This window comes from Dermochelys coriacea, chromosome 6, assembly GCF_009764565.3.
Source record: "Dermochelys coriacea isolate rDerCor1 chromosome 6, rDerCor1.pri.v4, whole genome shotgun sequence".
Lineage (NCBI taxonomy): Eukaryota > Metazoa > Chordata > Testudines > Dermochelyidae > Dermochelys > Dermochelys coriacea.
In genome coordinates, this window is record NC_050073.1 from 65,661,640 (window position 1) to 65,681,373 (window position 19,734).

Sequence of the window (19,734 nt, forward strand, 5' to 3'; positions counted from 1 at the left end):
ACTGGAGTGATGGCCAATGTATTCCTTTCAGAGGCAGTAATAGGCAATGTGTCCCATCTGGGAGGGAGGCCCACAGCAGCAAGCCACTCAGCAGTGACGGGGAGAGATAAGTGGAGGGGGGAGTCAGCACATCAACGTCATATTATGGCCCTTCTACAGGAGTTGGACAAAACAAGCAGCCTCGGTGCTGGGAACAAGCTGCATTTTCTGTGTCACAGATAGACACCTCAGGGCTAGACAGTACCAGCATGGGGTGTGGTGGAAACGACTGCAGGTGTTCTTTAGTGATAACGTGAGATGAGCCAAGTCATCAGGAATCTCTATTGCAAAACAGGTAGGAGTCTTTTACACGGAGTGCAGATTGCTCAGAAAGGGAGCTGGAGAGTTGGGTGATGTAGCAGCTCCCTTAGGTCACATAACTGGTACAGAAGCAAATTGCCTGACCCAACCACTGTGCTGCATGAGATTCTTCTACTTTAATGTCACTGTTTATACATAATGAGGAAATGAGAGTCAAATGGTTCTGAATCCAGATGCCCAATTTCCCAGAACACCCTTTCATCAACCCTGACAATTAGAAGCATTATGGAGCTGGGAGCACAGAGAGAAACAGTTACGCTGTCTTCTGAAGCATTTGTGATGAGACCCTCTGGAAGAGGCCAGCGTTGGTGAAACATTGAACTGTTCTCGAATACGAAGTCCTAAGACTCTTACAAAATGCTATTATTTATCTCTGCCCCTACATTTTCCCAGGTCTGAATAACTTCCCAGACACACATCTCCCCTTCTGTGAACTGTGGGCCCTAAAGTGGACACTCATGTGTAAAAGGGAGAAGGGAACCAAAGGCCACTGCAGAGTCTGGGGTCTTACATTGCTGAGGATGTTCCGGTGCAGAGCTGTGCCATGGATGTTGGAACTCTCTGTATTCCACAGACGGATGGTGTTATCAGAAGAGCAGGTGATGAATGAACTTGGGGGCAGGCAAGACTGATTGTTGTCCTTCACTTCAGGATACACCTAGAGGCACATAACAAACAAACCGTAAGTGAGACGTCATTGGGCCTGGTAGTCTAGTTACCAGCAGCAAGTTCCAAAACAAGGCCAGACCAAATAGCTGCCCCCTCTGTATCAAATAGGTAGAAGAGGACAATAGGAACTCAGCATACCTAGAATCAATTCACTCACATACTGGATGGAAAAATCACAGCTTCATGTTCATTTCAAATAAACAAATGCTGAGTGGAGTTACTTGGACATAGATGGTCCCATGAATAAGACCCTCTGCTTTTTTCTAGCCCAATGGGAGGGGAGAGAGCCAGAAACCCTCATCACTTAACAGAGTCCAAACACAGAGCATAAGAAGGCAGCACTGGACTGTTGCCACAATCATTTGGTACTTGCACATGGCTGGAGTTATCTCAAGATTTGATCCATGAGGAGAGGTTAGTTATAAGAAATACAAAAATGCAGAGGAAAAGCCCCTGCCTGTTCCCTTTTCACATAGTCTTCCCTCCATTTCTGACCAGGCATGAAAGACTTATGCACTTGCATGGTGTAAGTAACTCCATGAAGTTTCCTAGCTCCCCTTCACAAACACACCCCTAACTACACGTGCTGGACGCAGAGTCCCTTACTGGGAAATACAGGCAGCCCCCATCTTACGCTGCCCCCACCCCAGGACATGGGCACCATTCCTAGCCCGTCGTTACCTCAACACTCCACACGCAGGAAGAGTGGTATAAAGCAGAATAAACCTTGCCCACTTTCTTCGGATCCCTGACATCCCACACATACAGGCTGTGGTCATTGTAAACGCATGATAGCCACTGGTTGGTAGGGTCGAAGGTCAAGGCAATTGTATCTGGATACTTGGCATCCACCATACCAGAGAAGAGACGGCTGTGCAAAGACAGGACAACAGTAGGGTTAATTTCTGTAGCACTGGGGTGAGTGTGTGGACACAAAAGACTTGAAGCTAAAATCCTCCAGAAGGGAAGAGTTTGACGCTAGCCAGAGGAAGGAGTATACAATGGTGTGGAGGTAGAGTGAGTAGTTGGGGAGGTAACCACAATCTGTGAGGTGGAGAATCTGCCTCGTGTGCCAGTAGCGCAGTCTCTTTCCACACTAAAAAATAAAAGTCCCAAGAGGGGGCTGAACTTCCTACGGTGAAGAGGCCAGTAGGACTGACTGCAAGGCTTGATTTCCTTTACTTCACTCTCCAGCTATTCCATTCAGAGCTCAATTCAGACTCTCGCTCTGCAGCATACTGAGAAGTAGACAAGACAAGGGAGCCATCAGATCTTTGGACTCCTAGTCCTTCCCAGTGCGGACACCTGGGAGCAACGAAGGGAAAGAACGGTATTGCTGGCAGTGAAAGGCCACAGGCACAAACAGCTGGAGTTAGAGGTAGCAGTGTAGGCAGCAAGAATTCCTACTTGTATTCTAGTCTTCCAGCTGCTGGAGAGAAAAATAAAAGCTGAAATTAAATGGAGTAAAATTCCCGATGGAGGAGTCCTGGTGCATCACACTGCCATGCAAAACAATCTGAGATTATAGTGCCAGGGAGACTTCTTGTTTCAGTGATGTTCCGAAACCACCTTCCCATAGAAGGAGCGGGAGCAACCAACCTCGCTAGTTTTAAAATGGAGATCGGTGAGTTTATGAACAGGATTATTTGACTGGGTTGCTTGTGACAGCAGGAGACTGGATTTGAGGATCCAGGAAGTCCCTTCCAGTGCAGTGTATTCATGTTTCTATGAGACCAGGGCCATGCTGTGGGACTGAAGGAGTGGGATTGCAGGGTTAGGGTGCTAGCTAACGAGGAGAGAACCTCAAATGGTTGACATCAGACAAGATGCCAGCAGTTTGATTATTTTTTACAAGCCTCTTTGCTCTGTAAAATTGGGCTGGAAGTCACATGAAAACAGGCTCACTTAGCTCTCCCGGCCTGAAGTTAGGAAAAATTATTTAAAAAAAAAAAAGAAAGAAAAGAAGAAGATTGTGAACATTGCAAAACCTCAAATAAAGGTTCCACTCAGTTTCAGCTTTAAAACCCAGGTGAGGATACAATTAACCTGCCCTAGCATCAATCTCATTAAGAACCAGAGCCCAGTGCAGATTTAAGGAGGAAGAGACCAGAGAGATACCCTTTAAATGCAATAATTGTCATGCTGTGGTTAGAGCAGCAGACAGGGAGTTAAGCGATCTGGGTTTTATTCTGAGCACGACCACAGAATTGCTATCTGGCCTTGGGCAAGTCGTTTCTCCTATCTGTGCCTCATTCTCCCCATCTGTAAAATGGAGCTCACACGTACTGCTCTCATAGAGGTGTCGTGAAAACTGTTCACAAAGTGTGTGGAGGCTGCAGACACCTTTATAAGGTGGGCACCTACTATCCTATCTTTACAAATGGAAAAGGTGAGGCACAGACTGATTAAAGTGATTTAGCCAAGGCCAGGAGTCACTGGCAGAGCCAGGATTAGAGTCTAGGGCCTCTGACTAATCACTTGATCAAACTGCCCAACCCATATATACTCTGCTTCTACTGCAAATCCTAAAATGCTCTAGGGAGCACTTGTAAGAGGAGAAGCTGAATGTTCTGAGCAGAAAACAGCTGGTGTCCAACACCCACTGTCCTCTGCTACAGGATGGTGGGGCAGAGGAGACAGCATAGGATTCCACGGGAGTACAAGAAGAGCAGCAGGGCAGCTTTCCATTGAAATGCATGTTTGGGTCAAAAACCGCACCACAGACTGTCCCCACTGGACCCCCCAGGAAGTAGGATTAACGAGAGCCCGCAGGGGAAAACATGACCGTGCCAGTCTTGACCAGAGGGGAAATGGCACAACTGGGTGGGAAAAAATCCATGTCAAACAATGACTTCAAAATAAAGTGGGGCTACCCCATCACCTCAGGGATGCCTTAGGGGCCAAGCAGCAATATGCTGTCATTAATGGATATCCCCAATTACAGGAACATATATGCTTCCAGACCAAGGGGGAGTGTATAAGCAGCAAATCACATTTCAACTAAAGGCACACGCCATCACCACAGACAAAGGAACAATTCATTCCAACATTTACATGTCTAGTATGAACCCCTCCCACTGTAGATCAGAGCAGTTCATTAGACAGCCAGTCACTGACGTGCCTAATCTATCTGGAAAAGAAAAGTGTATGGGCTGTGGAAATGTCCATTTCCTCAGGGTGGATCCCAGAGGATGTTTGTTTCAGAATAGTGCTGTAGGAAGGCAACAGAAGATCTGGTTGTGCTCATGCATTTGCAAGCAGGGAAGAGTGAAGGGCTCGCTCCAATTTCAGCCTCCACCGACTGAGTGATAATCATGCATAAAATAATTTACCTAGGAAGGGTTCATTCTGGCCAACATCTGCACTTCAGAAAGTGATACTCCTTTTAGCCAGTTTTACAGCAGGAGGGAGATAGGGGACCAATGGGGACAGGAGAAGACAGAACGTACAAGACAGAGGGAAGAAAGACTAGAGGGACAGGCAGGAGGTTTGAGTGCCCAAGGACAGCTGTGGAGAGCAAAACATCCCATGGAAGCCTGTGTATCTCTTATCAATGCCGCTTTATAGTAAAGAGGAAAGTTTGCTGGAGGAAGAACCCTGGGGTTTAAGGCAAGGGCAGGATCACAAATCACACATCGTTACTGCACCTGCTCTGCCCATCCAAGCTTCTCCAGTCTCCTACCACCCTTTCTATGGTACCTGGCTTCAGTGACGCTGGCAACGTCCATTCCCAAGAAGTGCGGCTTCGGTAATGTAGTGACGAAGTGAAGATTCAAAGGGTTAAAAATCCGCACTGTGCCATCAGCGCAGCCACAGAAGATGTAGTCATGGTTCACAGAGATGCAGTTCGCCACAGTAGTCTGAGAAGGACACAAAATCAACCAAGACGAGTGGGTCTCTCTCTCCAAACTGCCATGTAAACGAGAGAGCATGAAGCACTCAAAATCAGAAAGAAGTGAAGTGGAGTGAAATGAAGCCACACAGTTTAAGGAAAAGCCTGAAATCTGGATTTCCTCTCTGAGGAGCATCCAAGCCAAGGTCTGCAGCAGGGTCTGCTCAGTCAGTCAGGAAACAGCACTGAGGGTCCGCTCCACTCGCTGGTGCAAATTATTCATGCAGCTTGATAGATCTCAGGGGAGCTATGTGGATCTACACCAGTTGGGGATCTGGCCCTGAACGTTTATTACCTTGTACTCTTGAGGGGAGATGTTCAACATCATGACTGGGACGCTGCAACTAGCCCCATAAAAGTGCAAGAGCATGCTTCCTGGTACAGAGGGGGCAAAGGTGGGAGAAATGGAATTGTTCTGCTCGATGCTGAGATTTGTACAAATGGCAAAAAATGATGGAGAAATGGGGTGAGGTCTAGGCAAACACTTCATTCTAACTTACTGTGAAGCTGTCTGTGTTCTGAGCAGGAGTGAAAAAGGCAGATTTTAGAGCAGAAAGGAAAGAAGAAAAGACACGTTTCACTTGGGGAAGCATGGAAAGATTTTGCCCTGGTGTGAATACCCTGGGATCCATTTTGCTTTACAGTTTGGGTTTTCTCCCTTTAATTGAATATTCAAATCTTTGCCAACAGGCCAGGCTGGTTGTCTTGCAGCAGCATAATACACTACCCCGAGGGGGAGAGCTGAACTTGAGACTCTGGCAGAGACTTCTGCTTCTAGGAGGGCAGGGGGCACTGGAAAAGCAGCTTGTGCAACCCCTGAGGGGATGGAGTGCCTCCCACACTCTGCTGCTACCCCATCCCCCCTCCCTGGACAACTCAGGAATGACATTTATGGGTTCTAAAAGAAAGCCACATCCAGCCTTCCCACAGCCACAAGGACACATCACAATGTTAAGCCTTGAGGGCAGAAGCTTTTCAGGAATTAGAGGATCTCCTACATAAAATCCCTTTCCCAACTGGCCTTTAAGCAAAAGACTCCATTTCTACCCCCAGGCTCTGTTTTCCCTACCACACACCACTGTTTTGTGCCATGCTTTAATGGAAAAAATTAAAAGCCATAAAGAAGCAGAAGTCTCCAGCTCTCCTCACATGCTAGCAACCCTCACTGCTGGCAGCAGCTTGTGGCCTCAGGATGTCCCCACCCCTTCCTCCTCCCATGTCAGTGGGCACTGATGTACATGGAGAGCAGACCTGGAACTCACCCTCAGCTCCACCCACTTGTCGAGCAGCCTCTTTTCATTGAATTCACAGAGGAGGCCAGAGGAGGTGATGCAGAAAGTACTGTCTGCTTTTTTACCCCTTCCACATGCCACATCCGTGAAGAAGTTGTTCCTGAGCTCCCCCAGCAAACCAGACCGCCCTAGCAAGGGGACTGTGGCATTCACCTACCAAAAGAAATAACCTGTTAGAGAAAGCACTCCACCGGGAGTAGAGAGAGTTATGAGCGATCTGAAGAGACAGGCTGTGATGGGGTCACTTGCTGCAGCTCCACTGCTTGTAAAATGAAAAGGAGTACTTGTGGCACCTTAGAGACTAACAAATTTATTTGAGCATTAAGTCTCTAAGGTGCCACAAGTACTCCTTTTCTTTTTGCGAATACAGACTAACATGGCTGCTACTCTGAAACCTGCTTGTAAAATGTATCAGGATCATCAACAGCAGCAAATCAATGAGACAGAGCTACTTATGTGTCTGCCATTGGCTGATACAGGCCAGTTAGCCGGTCACAGGAAGAAACCTTGGGGATAGTGATGCCTGGTCTTCCTTGATTATCAAAACAAATCTGTGACTTGCACTGACATATCAGTGTCAATGGAAGATCCATGGTGTGAAATGCGAAAGGCTATCCTTGAGTGGATGCACATTTGCAATACAGACAGGCAAACTAGCACATGGGGATTTGGTCTCCCAACAGCAGCAATAGAAGCCACTACATGACACTTTGAAGCATGCCCCTTGATATCTCAAGTCACACACGTCCAAATCAAAGACCCAAGTCCCTGCAGTGTGAGGGGCCCAGAGATGGCAGCCACATATATGAAGAACCATTGCCACAAAGAAATGGACGTTCTGTTGAAAAGCACCAATGCCAGGGTACAACAGAACCTGATTTGGCTGCCATGCACAGAATCTATGAACCACCTGCACTGGCATATCGGAAACCTGGGTTTGGGTGCCAGATGCAACAGGCACTGGATAATGGCATACTGGAGGTTATGTCTTGAGAGTCAGTCAAAGACTAAAGCTGCTTCACACAGGAAATCAAAGATAAATTCTGAACTAGAAGCTCCCATTTCCCACAGGCTGTGGAACTAGCTTATGCCATTATAAAAGCCACAAAGGCCCCCACTCACTGCTTCTTCTTTATACGTCTCCTGTCCCCAGCTCTCACCTTGGAGGTTTTGCTGTCATCAAGGTACCAGAACTTGATGTGGCGGTTGCCAGCTGTGACGAAGTAACTGCAGTCCTCTGAAAATGACACCGCTGTCACTTTGCTGGACACCTTGTTGGCCGCCACCACAATGTTTTTCTGGAAAGACAATTGTTTCAATAGCTCAGGTGTCTTGCTCAATAGCCCGTGTATAAGAGGGCTCATTTCAGCTACAGGTGTTATGCACGGTAGGCACAGATTCAAAGTCTGTCTGAACACAGGCTGGGAGGATGAACCATCTGCCAAACCTTCCACTACTTATGGTGCTCTGGCAGTTTGGACATCACACTTTGACATTCAGTCCTGCCACTACACTGTCTCAGCCACATAATGGTTCTCGGGTCACTAGTGCCTACATAACATGGTCATCTGCACCTTAGCTATTTCATAATTACAGGGCATTCGGAACAAAAAACATACTTCCCTTTCTAAACACTGAAAGCACATGCAAGCCAACACTGGCTGGAGCTCTTCCAGCCCCAGGGCAGCAATGGGACGCAGTGCTCGAGATGGGCAGTAGGTATTTTCCACAGGGAAATACCATAACTCTCTCCACCTGGGGAGCGGAAGAGAAGTCATAGGGCAAGAGGAGAGGTGAACATGCTGCTTCTGTCCAGCCCTAGGGAAAAGAAACAGAGCAGCTACACCTGCTGTGATTCTCCCCTTCATGCACATCAAATAACTGAGGAAAGAGGAGGAAGGAAGGGGTTATTTTCTGAGTATAATGGTTATATTACAGGGGTTCTCTCTCCACGCTTTGGTGCAGGAATATTATTTCCAGGGATTAGCAGCAGAGGGCGGATTCAAAGATCTTGCCTCTCTCTCCTCTCCCTCGTGGGTTTAAATTCTTGATCTATTTCCTGCAGTACTCAGTGGTCAACCAGACACTCACTCTGATCAACATTTCAATTTCCCATTCCTCCCTCAGAAAATCATGAGCCCCACTTCCCCCTTCCTTCCACTAGCAGCCCTCCAAATTAACCTGCCCTCCGCTCAGAAGTCATCTCATTCGGCTCAGAAGCGGTCTCATTCCAGAGGGCTTGTTGGAGGTCAGCAGCAGAGCACTGTCAGAGGGGCAGGGGAGTGGAGAAGGCTAGACTGTGCTACCAGCAGCAAAGCAGCATTCTTGGGCCCAGGCTCCAGGGCCTCTTGCTGAGCTTCCCCCCAAACAGGAAATGCTTGCCAGAGCCCTCCCTGTCCTCACCATCAGGGTGGCTGCTGTGGCCTTTCCCCATTTGGAAACTAGGGACACCACAGGGAGCACCTCAGACAGCACTTGGTTGCTTCAGCTTAACCAAACATCTCGGTCAGTCTCCCAGACTGCAAGACGGGGATATCACAGCAGCCATTCCTATGACCCTACGCCTGAGGAATGATGGTCTTGTGGTTAAGGCACTGCACTAGGACTTGGGAGATCTGGGATCAGTTCCTGATTCTGCCACTGATTTCCCCTATAACTTTGGGCAAGGACTCTGGAAGATGTACTTTAGTCAAACACAAGTTAGGCTTCAGTCAAACAAGTAATTGGACTCAATACAAAAGGTAATGGTGGAAATTTAATGGCCTGTGATAGACAGGTCAGACTAGATTATCTAGTGGTCCCTTCAGGCCTTAAACTACGAATCTATGAAAAAAATCTCTCAATGCCTCAGTTCTCCATCTGTAAAATGGGAACAACAATACTTCCCTTCTCCTGCCCTGTCTGTCTTGTCCATTTAGACTATAAGCTCATTGTTGCAAGCTGACTCTAATTGTTTTTTGTACAGCGCCTGGCACAATGGGACCCTGCTGTCAGTGGGGAAATCTCTAGGCACTAATGTAACAAATAATAGTTGGAGAGCAGAGACCATAAAAATCTTGATTGTCAAGGTACAGCATTAAATCCTAGCCTTACTCTACATTACATCCATCTTCAAATCATTATTTTTGTGTGCCTCATTGAGAAGAACTTGAAGACCGAACACGGGATTTTCAGTGACCACAAGAACTCCAATGTTTTAATGTTAAGTTACTTGTCTACAAGAAATAGATGCAGGACAGAAACACTAGCTGATATAGAAGATGATCATGAAAAGACAGAATCTGAACCATAGAATGAGAAAGGTGATGAAGTGGTTAACAATATTTCAAGGGAACATTGACCTACAGCTGTATAACATGAAATTAACAGATATGGGTATAAAAAATTTAAGATGGCTCCCAGAGAGGACTGGTTACCTGCAGAGGTAGAGGGAGCTGACTGAAACTTGTTAGAATGTGATTGTCCGGTTCTCTTACTAACATGGAGGTCCCCCGAGCAGATACATGTTTATAATTGTCATCATCAGATATTTACATGATGCTGTAAATTCACACTGTGCTTTACAGAAGATAAGGCATGGCCTTTATTCCAACATAACACTGCCCCTCAAGTACTATTAAGGCCACTGTCACAGTCATAATTGATCATCTCCATACACTCACTGTACTTTTTAGGTGAGTATCTAGTCCCCCCTTGCCTCAGTTTATAATGTTTCCATCTCAAACAGAATAAAAGCAAATTGTTCTCCAGGATCTGTAATATGGATCCCACAACCAAAGTAAAACAGATTCCTGGTCTGTGAGAGTTCCCACTCCCCTCCCCCCCCCATCTTAGTTTGAATCAGTTTCCAACAGTCCTCTGGAAAAAACACAAAGAGTATGACAAAGCCTAATAGCCTTCTGACTGGCCAGGAAGATGTCACAGATTGGTGGGAACAATCTTGCCCTAGCTCCTTGAGGATGGACTAGATGATCCAATCTCCATCCATCTCTAACTTGTCTGATTTCATGAAATGTCAAAAGGAGCAGAGAAAGAAAGAGCTATAACCAGATTTATCCCCAGACCATCTCTGGCCTTGCACAATGTGGCTTTTCCTACCAGTAAGCTGATCTTCCTGCACACTTACCTTCCATGACCACACGTTGACAATCATGTCATGCTGGTACCCCACGGAGACAATGTATTTGGAGCTGGGGGAGAATGCCACACAGGCCACGCCATACTTGTGTTCTTGGAGCTCAGCCACCTGGGCCCGTTCAGCCACGTCCCACACACGAACGGCTGGCATGTGCCCACTCTGAAGGGGTGATTCGGAGACAGAGAGCAGTGAACATAACTCATAAGGCTAGTTGCGATGGATTCAGATATGCAACATCCCCATACATTTTTCTAAATACACACAACTTGGAAGTGAATTCAGGACTAGATCACAGCTTAACCCTTAGGCGTTCTATGGCCATTTACAGCAGAAGTCAGAAATGTAATGAATTTGCTGATTTCAGCAGATAACTAAAGGGATAATAATAAAAAAAACCCAAAACAAGAAAGTGGATCAACATTTTTCACACATATCTCTGTTGTCTGTAATGGAAACCAGTAACACATGGTGATCTTTAGAGGTCTCAGTCCAGGTCCCAGTGGCAGGTGTTCACATCACAAAAACTGACTCTGTCACACTCATTGCTAATTTCCTGTGGTCTTCCCCAAAGAAATTGTCAATCTTCTCATTCCAAAGGTAGTCATGCCATGTTACATTTGAGGCACATAGATAGGGCAGTATCTGGGGGGAAATGCACTCCCCTTCTTGCTGCACTTGTTCTGTGGATAAACAGTCTCTACGAATGTGAAAGCAGCACCTTTTGCCAGCACTAAGTCTCCCTGAAAAATCATTTATTTAGTTATTTAAAAGTACTCTTTATTTTACAAGACCAGCAGAAATCCTTGCCAAGGACATGATTAACAGGGAAACCCTATTCAACAGCTTCCTCAAGATTTCACATGGAAGCCTGTCAAAAAGTAGCCTGCAAGATAAGATCTCCATGGCAACAAGGCAAAATGGTGTATTTTCGAGTCAGGGTAAAGCAAGTCACTTGCTCACGTGAAGGGGTGGCATGCTTGATTGAAAATCAAAGCCTCCGAAACACAGAATGCAAGACATTTAGTTGTCTTGTTTTGCAGCTTTACATAGAATGTGATTGGCCTGGAATAGAAGAGCGGTCAGATTTTAATTTACTCAGCTCAGCTTTCACCCCGAATGACAGAGTCCTGTCCTCAAGGTTACAGTCAAGATGGTACAAAGTCAATAGAGCTACTCTGCAAAGCACTTACACTAGTTAAGAAACCAACCTCTAGATCTTCAGCCCCCAGACACTTTAACAAATTGAATACACTTTAAATAATTGAATAGATGCTACCACCAGTGAGTTCTATCAACTCCCATGGGACAAGCAATTTATTGCTATATGGAAAGCCTCCATCTCCTCAGCATTTGAGATACTCGGACCAGAGCTAACACATATGGAGGGATGAGGGTCAGCCTCTGGGCTCTCACTGAAGAAAATCCAGCCATGCACCAATTTAGTGTCACTAGGCAGAATCAGCTCACTCAGCCTGCGAGATTCAGACTTCACAAGTTGAACGCTCTTTAGTCAGCTATTACCAGTCCAAACTAACTGCAGAACTTCAGGAGCAGTACTAAGGAAAGACTAAGTGCTGCCACCAGTAGGGGGCACTACATGACAAGAGAAACACTCAAAATTAATGCTTTTGAGAGGACCCACAGAAATGGCTGTAGAGCTGGTCAAAAGGGTAAATTATATGCTGCAAAACAACTCAAATAAAATGAAAATTTGCCATTTCATTCTGAATTTTCCAGTTCTGTTGTAGTTTTTCTGCAAAAGTTTCTAATCAAAAAGTTGTGTCAGCGGCAAAATAACCATTAAAGTTTTTATTCCGCCCTTCCACCCCTCAATGGTGGGGGGGAGGGGGAGGAGTGAAAGTGGTGTTTTTCCCACCAAAATAAAAATGAAAAAAACTTTTCAAAACAAATCTGAATTTTCATTTTGAAATTTTTCATTGAAAAATGAAACGTCAACCAAAGCAAACATTCTTTTGGTCAAAAAACAAACCCATAAGGATAATTTTCAGCCAGCTCTGCTCTGTAGGTATAATCCACAGGTAAGAGTCTTTTACAGGTCCTCCTCTGTCCCTGGTGCATAAAGGGAGAAGCCTGTCACAGCCTAACTAACAAACTAACTTCACCAGCTTGGTCACATACTGGGGATTGAATCAGGGACATCCAGAGCTTAAAGCATGAGCTGCTAGAGCTTCCGCCAGAGGGCTCTAGCGGAGGGTGTAACAGACTTGTATTTAGAGCTGGGTAAATAATTGATTTTACAGTTTGATGGCTAAATCAAACGAAACCAAACCAACAAAAACCCTCAAAAATTTTCAGGGGGAGCGGGGGAAGGAAGGAATCATTTCATGTCCAAATATTTAATTTGACCTGAAATGAAACATTTTGTAATAGGGTGTTTTACCCTTTTGTGGTATTATTTTAATTAAATTTAGATACATTTCAAAATGAAATGTCGTTTTGAGGCAAAGAATCAAAATGTTTTGACTTTTTCAGAATTTTCCCCTCTTTTTTGGTCTGAAACAATGAGCTGAACTTGACCCGACCCTGCATTTTTCAGCTAAAAAACTGTTTGCCAAAATTTTTTTTACCCACTTCTACTCATATCCTCCAAGAACTGGGCACAGAGAGGGACTGGTGACGCACACATTCACCAGTAAGTTACAACATACTGGAGTCAGATGACAAGTAGTCATTAGAGACACATGACAGCAAGCTGAGCATGACCAAAAGGGGACAGGGAGACATTTTTGTGTTTCTAGCATCTAACAACTGCAAATTCATTACATGTACAGTATGCACCTTGCACTTCTAACGCAACACGGACCCCACAATACAGCCACCCATGTTCTCCCTTTAAGCACCTTTGAAAGGAGAAAGCATGTCGCCAGCAACAAAGCATGCACTGCCAAACCTATGGGCACTGGCCCCTTTATCATTACTCTGGAAATTCCATTCCACAGGTACTTTTCACTCTCCACTATATTGTTACTGTCTTGGCTCACCCCCAAAATCCTAAGGGATGCAACCCTAAACTCAATCCAGCCACTAGAAATTTCCAGTCCCCGTCCCTCACTCCTTCCCCTATGTTAATAGGTAGAGCAGCACCCAATATCCTCAGATAATCTCCACCCTGCCACTGGCAAAAAGAGTCTGCCCCAGGAGATTCACCTGCCTCGATCTGGGCAGACAGAACATTTGGAAAACCCTATCAATTTGAGCTTAAGGAGACAAGCAGTGACGAGGTTGGTTGAAGCTAAGATGAATCAGTGGGTGAGAGCCAAAACCACATTTCCCCACATAAAGGCAGTGCAGAGGCACAGTTAGGGTCACTCTTTGGATATCCTATGGGCCAAAACCCTGTCAAAAAGGATACAGGATTTAATTAAACCCAAGTTTCCCCCCAACATTGTCCATTTCCCGCTCTACAGCAGCCACACTTCTTCCCAGCCTGCAGACATGTACCTGTTTTAAACAATTTTCAGCACTTACCTCTCCAGTAACCAGGTACTTTCCATCAGGGGAGAAAGCAAGAGCTGTAATCGTCTTCCTAAAACAGAGACAGGAGGACACTGTGAGGTGATGCCTGTATCTGGTTTCAGTTCAGTCTGTCATAAGGGGAGAGAGTGAGCAGATGTCCTGATATTATTGAAAAAAGAAAAGGAGTACTTGTGGCACCTTAGAGACTAACAAATTTATTTGAGCATAAGCTTTCGTGAGCTACAGCTCACTTCATCGAATGCATTCAGTGGAAAATACAGTGGGGAGATTTATATACACAGAGAACATGAAACAATGGGTGTTACCATACACACTGTAACGAGAGTGATCAGGTAAGGTGAGCTATTACCAGCAGGAGAGCCGGGGGGTAGGGAGGGGGAAACACAACCAAAACACTAACCCAGGAACCTATCCTTTCAACAAAGCCCGTTGCCAACTCTGTCCTCATATCTATTCAGGGGACACCATCATAGGGCCTAATCACATCAGCCATACTCTCAGAGGCTCGTTCACCTGTGCATCTACCAATGTGATATATGCCATCATGTGCCAACAATGCCCCTCTCCCATGTTCATTGGCCAAACTGGACAGTCTCTACGTAAAAGAATAAATGGACACAAATCAGACGTCAAGAATTATAACATTCAAAAACCAGTTGGAGAACACTTCAATCTCTCTGGTCACTCAATTACAGACCTAAAAGTAGCAATTCTTCAGCAAAAAAACTTCAAAAACAGACTCCAAGGAGAGACTGCTGAATTGGAATTTATTTGCAAACTGGATACAATTAACTTAGACTTGAATAAAGACTGGGAGTGGATGGGTCATTACACAAAGTAAAACTATTTCCCCAGTTTATTTCCTTCCCTCCACCCCCCCACCGCTGTTCCTCAGACGTTCTTGTCAACAGCTGGAAATGGCCCACCTTGATTATCACTACAAAAGGTTTCCCCCCCCGCTTCCCCTCCCGCTGGTAATAGCTCACCTTAAGTGATCACTCATTACAGCGTGTATGGTTAACACCCATTGTTTCATGTTCTCTGTGTATATAAATCTCCCCTCTGTATTTTCCACTGAATGCATCTGATGAAGTGAGCTGTAGCTCACGAAAGCTTATGATCAAATACATTTGTTAGTCTCTAAGGTACCACAAGTACACCTTTTCTTTTTGTGGATACAGATTAACACGGCTGCTACTCTGAAACCTGATATTACTGAGACAGTCCCAATATTGGGGATTTGTCTTATACAGGACCCTATTATCCCCCACCCCATCCCGATTTTTCACAATTGCTATCTGGTCACCCGACGGGGGTGGATGGGAGGGTATGACTGGAAAGAGGCCCACAACACATGTAATAACTTGACAATGGTTTTGTTTCCCCACCAGGTTGAACACAGGATTCCCTGCAGCCCAAACCTCTTGCAGGCACAGAAAGGGTTTCACAGCTATGGGCTTATGGTCCTCTGGCCCCTGCCTGCCAACAAGAGGACCAGGTGTCAGTCAGTCCTGCTCCAAACCAAGACTTCAACCTCAGAGAAAGAATAATGCAAGTCCCACAGAGTTCAAGTAAAACATCCTCCATGTCATTCCTTACAGCAGTTCTGCATGGGAATGTAGTATTTATGGGCTTTTCCCTAGTTATCATTACTACAACTTTCCCCACAGTAACTCATGTTAAGGAGGAGCTAGGGTTAAATTAGCAGGCAACTCCTCCCCACAGCCACTAGTCCCACACAAGTGAGTTTAGGACTCAATAGCTCTGGGCACCTTTATCCCCAGCAACTCTTATAGTTTGCTAGAGCCAGAAAGAGGACTCCAAATTCACATCCCAAGTAATACGAGGCCAGCTGTCCGCATATCTCTGAGTTCCACTCACCTGGAGCTGTTTAGAATATGATGTTGCTTATTTTTCCTAGGGTTGAAGAGTACGACAACACACCTAGAAAGAGAACAGAAGAACAAAAAGAAGTTTACAGGACACCCTGTGGGTATCATAACAAGCTCTATCCCCTTGTCCTTGGCAGGAGAATGAACAACAGCCTGGCACGTCTGTCCCACCTCTACCCAGATAACTGGAAAATGCAAAGGAAGGTTGGGGGATAATCACAAATCACTCCCCTGTAGAGTGCCATAAATAATCACCTTTCCAGGGACCGTGAGCCCTGGATCTCTTACCACTCACAAGCTAGACAGAAAGAAAGGGGAGTTAGAAAAGTCTGTGTGACAGCCCCATGATTCTGTCCCATCTCCCCAGACGTAAGAATGACCCTACATTCTGGGCACCAAAACAGGATGTCTAGACCCGAGTGGGAAGGTAGGGAGCCAGGAAAGAGGGGAAGCATGAAGTAGAAGAGCTCTCAGAGAAAACAGCTGGGCTTCTCCTCTCCGGAGACTTTCAGCATAGCTTTCCATCAACTGTATCCTGCCAGGCACTGCCATTAGCCATTCAGATTCTGCCCTCCCCCACCCCCACACCTTCATCCAGGCCCTGAACATCAGGACAATGACTGGGACTAGCTCAGCATGGACCCAGACAGGAATCACCTTCTGTGTAGTGTGGCTCTTGCCTGTAACACAGACAGGACAGAAAAGGCCTCAGTTTGGGCCAAGAGGTCATTAGCCAGTCAGAAAATAAGAGGCACAGTTCAAGAGTCCATTCGCTTTGCAGACAAATGAAAAAATAAATAGCTTCCTCTGGGGCTGTCCAGAAATCAGCCAACAGAAGGAACTCTAGAAACAAAACAGCTGTGACCTTCTCCCCATGGTAATCAATATAATCACCTCCACCACAAGCTTGAAGTCCACCATTTTGGAGGAACAGGAAAGGGGAGATTCTCCCAAATTTACTGACAAAGCCAGGAGTCTCACTCTTAGCATGCTGCGATGACTCTGCTGCCACACAAGTCTGGCTATGATCCGGGATACATTCTCTCCCCTTCCCCACCCTTCATCAGTGGAAACCCTATGGATCATTTTCAGCACAGGGCAGAAGAGAACGCATCTCTGCCAAGGCCCCAGCACATAGGGGCAAAGGAACCAACCCTGTGAAAACTCAGGCTCTCAGAAGTGAAACACTTGCTGCTGCCCAGGAAAAACAACAATTCTCAGTGACAAGATGATCCTCCCTCCCAACTGATGAGCAAATTCACTCCTTGCATGGAACTGTACAATCAATGCCTTCAAAACGATTAAGGGGCTGGGGCACATGACTTATGAGGAGAGGCTGAGGAAACTGGGCTTATTTAGTCTGCGGAAGAGTGAGGGGGGATTTGATAGCAGTCTTCACCTATCTGAAGGGGGGTTCAAAAGAGGATGGAGCTAGGCTGTTCTCAGTGGTGGCGGATGATAGAACAAGGAGCAATGGTCTTAAGTTGAAGTGGGGGAGGAATAGGCTGGATATTAGGAAACATTATTTCACTAGGAGGGTGGTGAAGCACTGGAATGGGTTACCTAGGGAGGTGGTGGAATCTCCATCCTTAGAAGTTTTTAAGATTAGGCTTGACAAAGTCCTGGCTGGGATGATTTAGTTGGGGTTGGTCCTGCTTTGAGCAGGGGGTTGGACTAGATGATCTCCTGAGATCCCTTCCAACCCTGATATTCTATGATTCAAAGAACTTGGACTCAGCAGGGTAGCTCCTGATAACTGCACATCTCTCTTCCCCATATGAATACCCCTCACACAGGGCTGCAATACGAGGGGGACCCAGTTCAAAGGCTATAGGGACTTGCTGGAGATGGACAAAAACCAGCACTTGTGATATCCTTTGTCTTAGAGAGAGGAGTGACATTGACTTCTCTCATGGAGATACATCGTTTCTACTGTCTCTTGGCAAAAGCCCAAAGTGGAGGCAGCTATAGAAGGGGGAAACAGTCAGGGAAAGTTGGATAGGTCTGACCGTAGCTCTTCTCCAGTATTTGAGGATGCATCACAGCATGAAGAGAGTCCTCCTCCCCACAAACATGCAGGGAACACCTCAAAAGCTTCACCAGTTTGGCAGTGTTGCTACTTAGCTATGCCACACCCTATAACTCCCCCCTTCACTGCTGTGCCATTAGGATGTTGTGCAATACATGACTCTCAGGTTCAGAAAGGCCTTGTCTACACCAGGGATTTCAGATAGGGCTGACTACACTAGTGCAAATCACAGCTTATACCCTGCCTGCAACAGGGGTTTGCGCCAGTGCATGACCAGCCATCCATTTCTGTCACTGGGGGAAATCCCTGGGGTAGATAAGGCCTACAAATTAGAGTAAGGAGCATGGTACCAAATGCTGAAGAGATATTGCTGTTTCATTATGAAGCCTACAGCATCGGCTCACTCTACAAATGCCGCCAAAAGCCTCAGCCCAATAGAAAAGACAGAAGTTCTCACATATGAGCTTTTAAACAGAACTAAGAGAGCCTCACTGTCACACCATTGGGCTCACGCAAGAAGAACTTTACAGGGGTGTCCCCCTAATCTGTTCTTTTTTCATTTACCTCAGCAGCGGTAAGGAATCCCCTGCCATGAGCTTGGCGCCAATCGGAAAAGGCTGCAGACACAACATTTCTCCAGGCACTGGCACGTCGTAACAAACTCTTGTCCGACCCATGCCGTTGCCTCACTTGGTCTGACAGGGTTGCCCGCCAGGAGCATTATGAGTTATGAAACAGAATAGACACCATAGAGAGGCGCAGACACTCCAACACCTCAGGCCCAATGCTGCTGACTGATGCAGTCTCACTCAGTTAACTTCACAGCCTCATAGCAGACACCCCCATAGGGCACTGAAATTTTAACCTCCAGTTCACCAGCTTTCAAAATTCAGCTTCCTTCATTAGAACTAGTGCAAGTTTCCACCCAGTGTTTTCCCCAAAGGTAGCCTGTGTGCCATGCCCAAGTAAAATACATCTGCTGTGCTGAACATACAGGCATTCACCAACATTTACTGGTACGTTAGTGGGGCAGTTCTAATAGTACAGGTAACCTGGTCATCCAGCAGTGAAAGTGTTCTTTAGAGATTTAGTTAAGAGTAAAAAGCACAGAAGGATCTAATTTAGCATGACCAGTCACTCCAGTTTCAGGTCTGATCTACTCTATTTTATTTCTGCAGGCTTCCTGTAAAGAGGCAGGTGGTCTGTGACCCATTAACGATTCAGGGGAAGTTAAGCCCCTCAAATCAAGACCTATGAAATAGTACATTAGCAGATGGGAAAATCTGTGTAATCCTCAGCTTCCAGGCAATCAGAAAAAATAAAAGAGAAATCTCACTCTATGAAGCAAGGTAGGCTTAATGGACCAAAGTTGTCCCTTGTGCAACTCAGAAGAATTACACCTGGGAGAATTTTGGTCCATTAAGCTTCAGAAGACATTATGGAGAATTGAGGGTAGATGCGATATCCAGGTAGAATCATTTCTGTGCAGCAGGTTTTTTAATATTAAGTTCCTTTGTGTTTTATGACTAGGGACATTTGCATGAAAACAGGACCTTTGGGTATGTCCACACCTCAACCACTACAGAGGCTTCAGCGTAGACACTACCTATATGCCTACAGGAGGGGTTCTCCCATTTGCACAGGTGTTCCACCTCCCTGAGAGGTGGTAGCTAGGTTGACAGAAGATACCACTTTCTACACCATGGGTTAGGTCAGCATAGCTACGTCTCTCAGTGGTGTGCCCCGAGAGACGCAGCTATGCCAATGTACGTTCCCAGTGTAGACAGCCCTTTGTGTTATTTTCTCTAAGAAACAATCTAAAAATTAAAGACATGCAAGAAGACGCCATGGTCTTCAAACCAAGCAAGCAAATCTATAAATAAAGCATTTCCTAGAATAGCTCAGCAAATTGGTAGGATCCTGGGTTTTGCGGTATTCTTAACTTAAGCAACTGAGCCCGCAGT

The 19,734-nt window shown here is 45.9% G+C and overlaps 1 protein-coding gene across 4 annotated transcripts in view; it reads right to left on the minus strand.

Annotated features, from left to right (window-relative positions):
• MAPKBP1 (mitogen-activated protein kinase binding protein 1) overlaps nucleotides 1-19,734 on the minus strand; it is a 131,127-nt gene that overhangs the window by 43,487 nt on the left and 67,906 nt on the right. For 2 of the 4 annotated variants that reach the window (XM_043517622.1, XM_038407023.2), the window contains exons 4-12: nucleotides 15,731-15,793; nucleotides 13,841-13,898; nucleotides 10,340-10,510; nucleotides 7,374-7,511; nucleotides 6,184-6,366; nucleotides 5,422-5,439; nucleotides 4,729-4,889; nucleotides 1,711-1,900; nucleotides 872-1,018 (exon numbers count right to left, since the gene is read on the minus strand). In XM_043517622.1, the coding sequence (XP_043373557.1) occupies nucleotides 872-1,018; nucleotides 1,711-1,900; nucleotides 4,729-4,889; nucleotides 5,422-5,439; nucleotides 6,184-6,366; nucleotides 7,374-7,511; nucleotides 10,340-10,510; nucleotides 13,841-13,898; nucleotides 15,731-15,793 (1,129 nt within the window). The remainder of the gene's footprint in view (nucleotides 1-871; nucleotides 1,019-1,710; nucleotides 1,901-4,728; nucleotides 4,890-5,421; nucleotides 5,440-6,183; nucleotides 6,367-7,373; nucleotides 7,512-10,339; nucleotides 10,511-13,840; nucleotides 13,899-15,730; nucleotides 15,794-19,734) is intronic. The other 2 variants (XM_038407024.2, XM_043517624.1) reach the window with 1 other exon arrangement.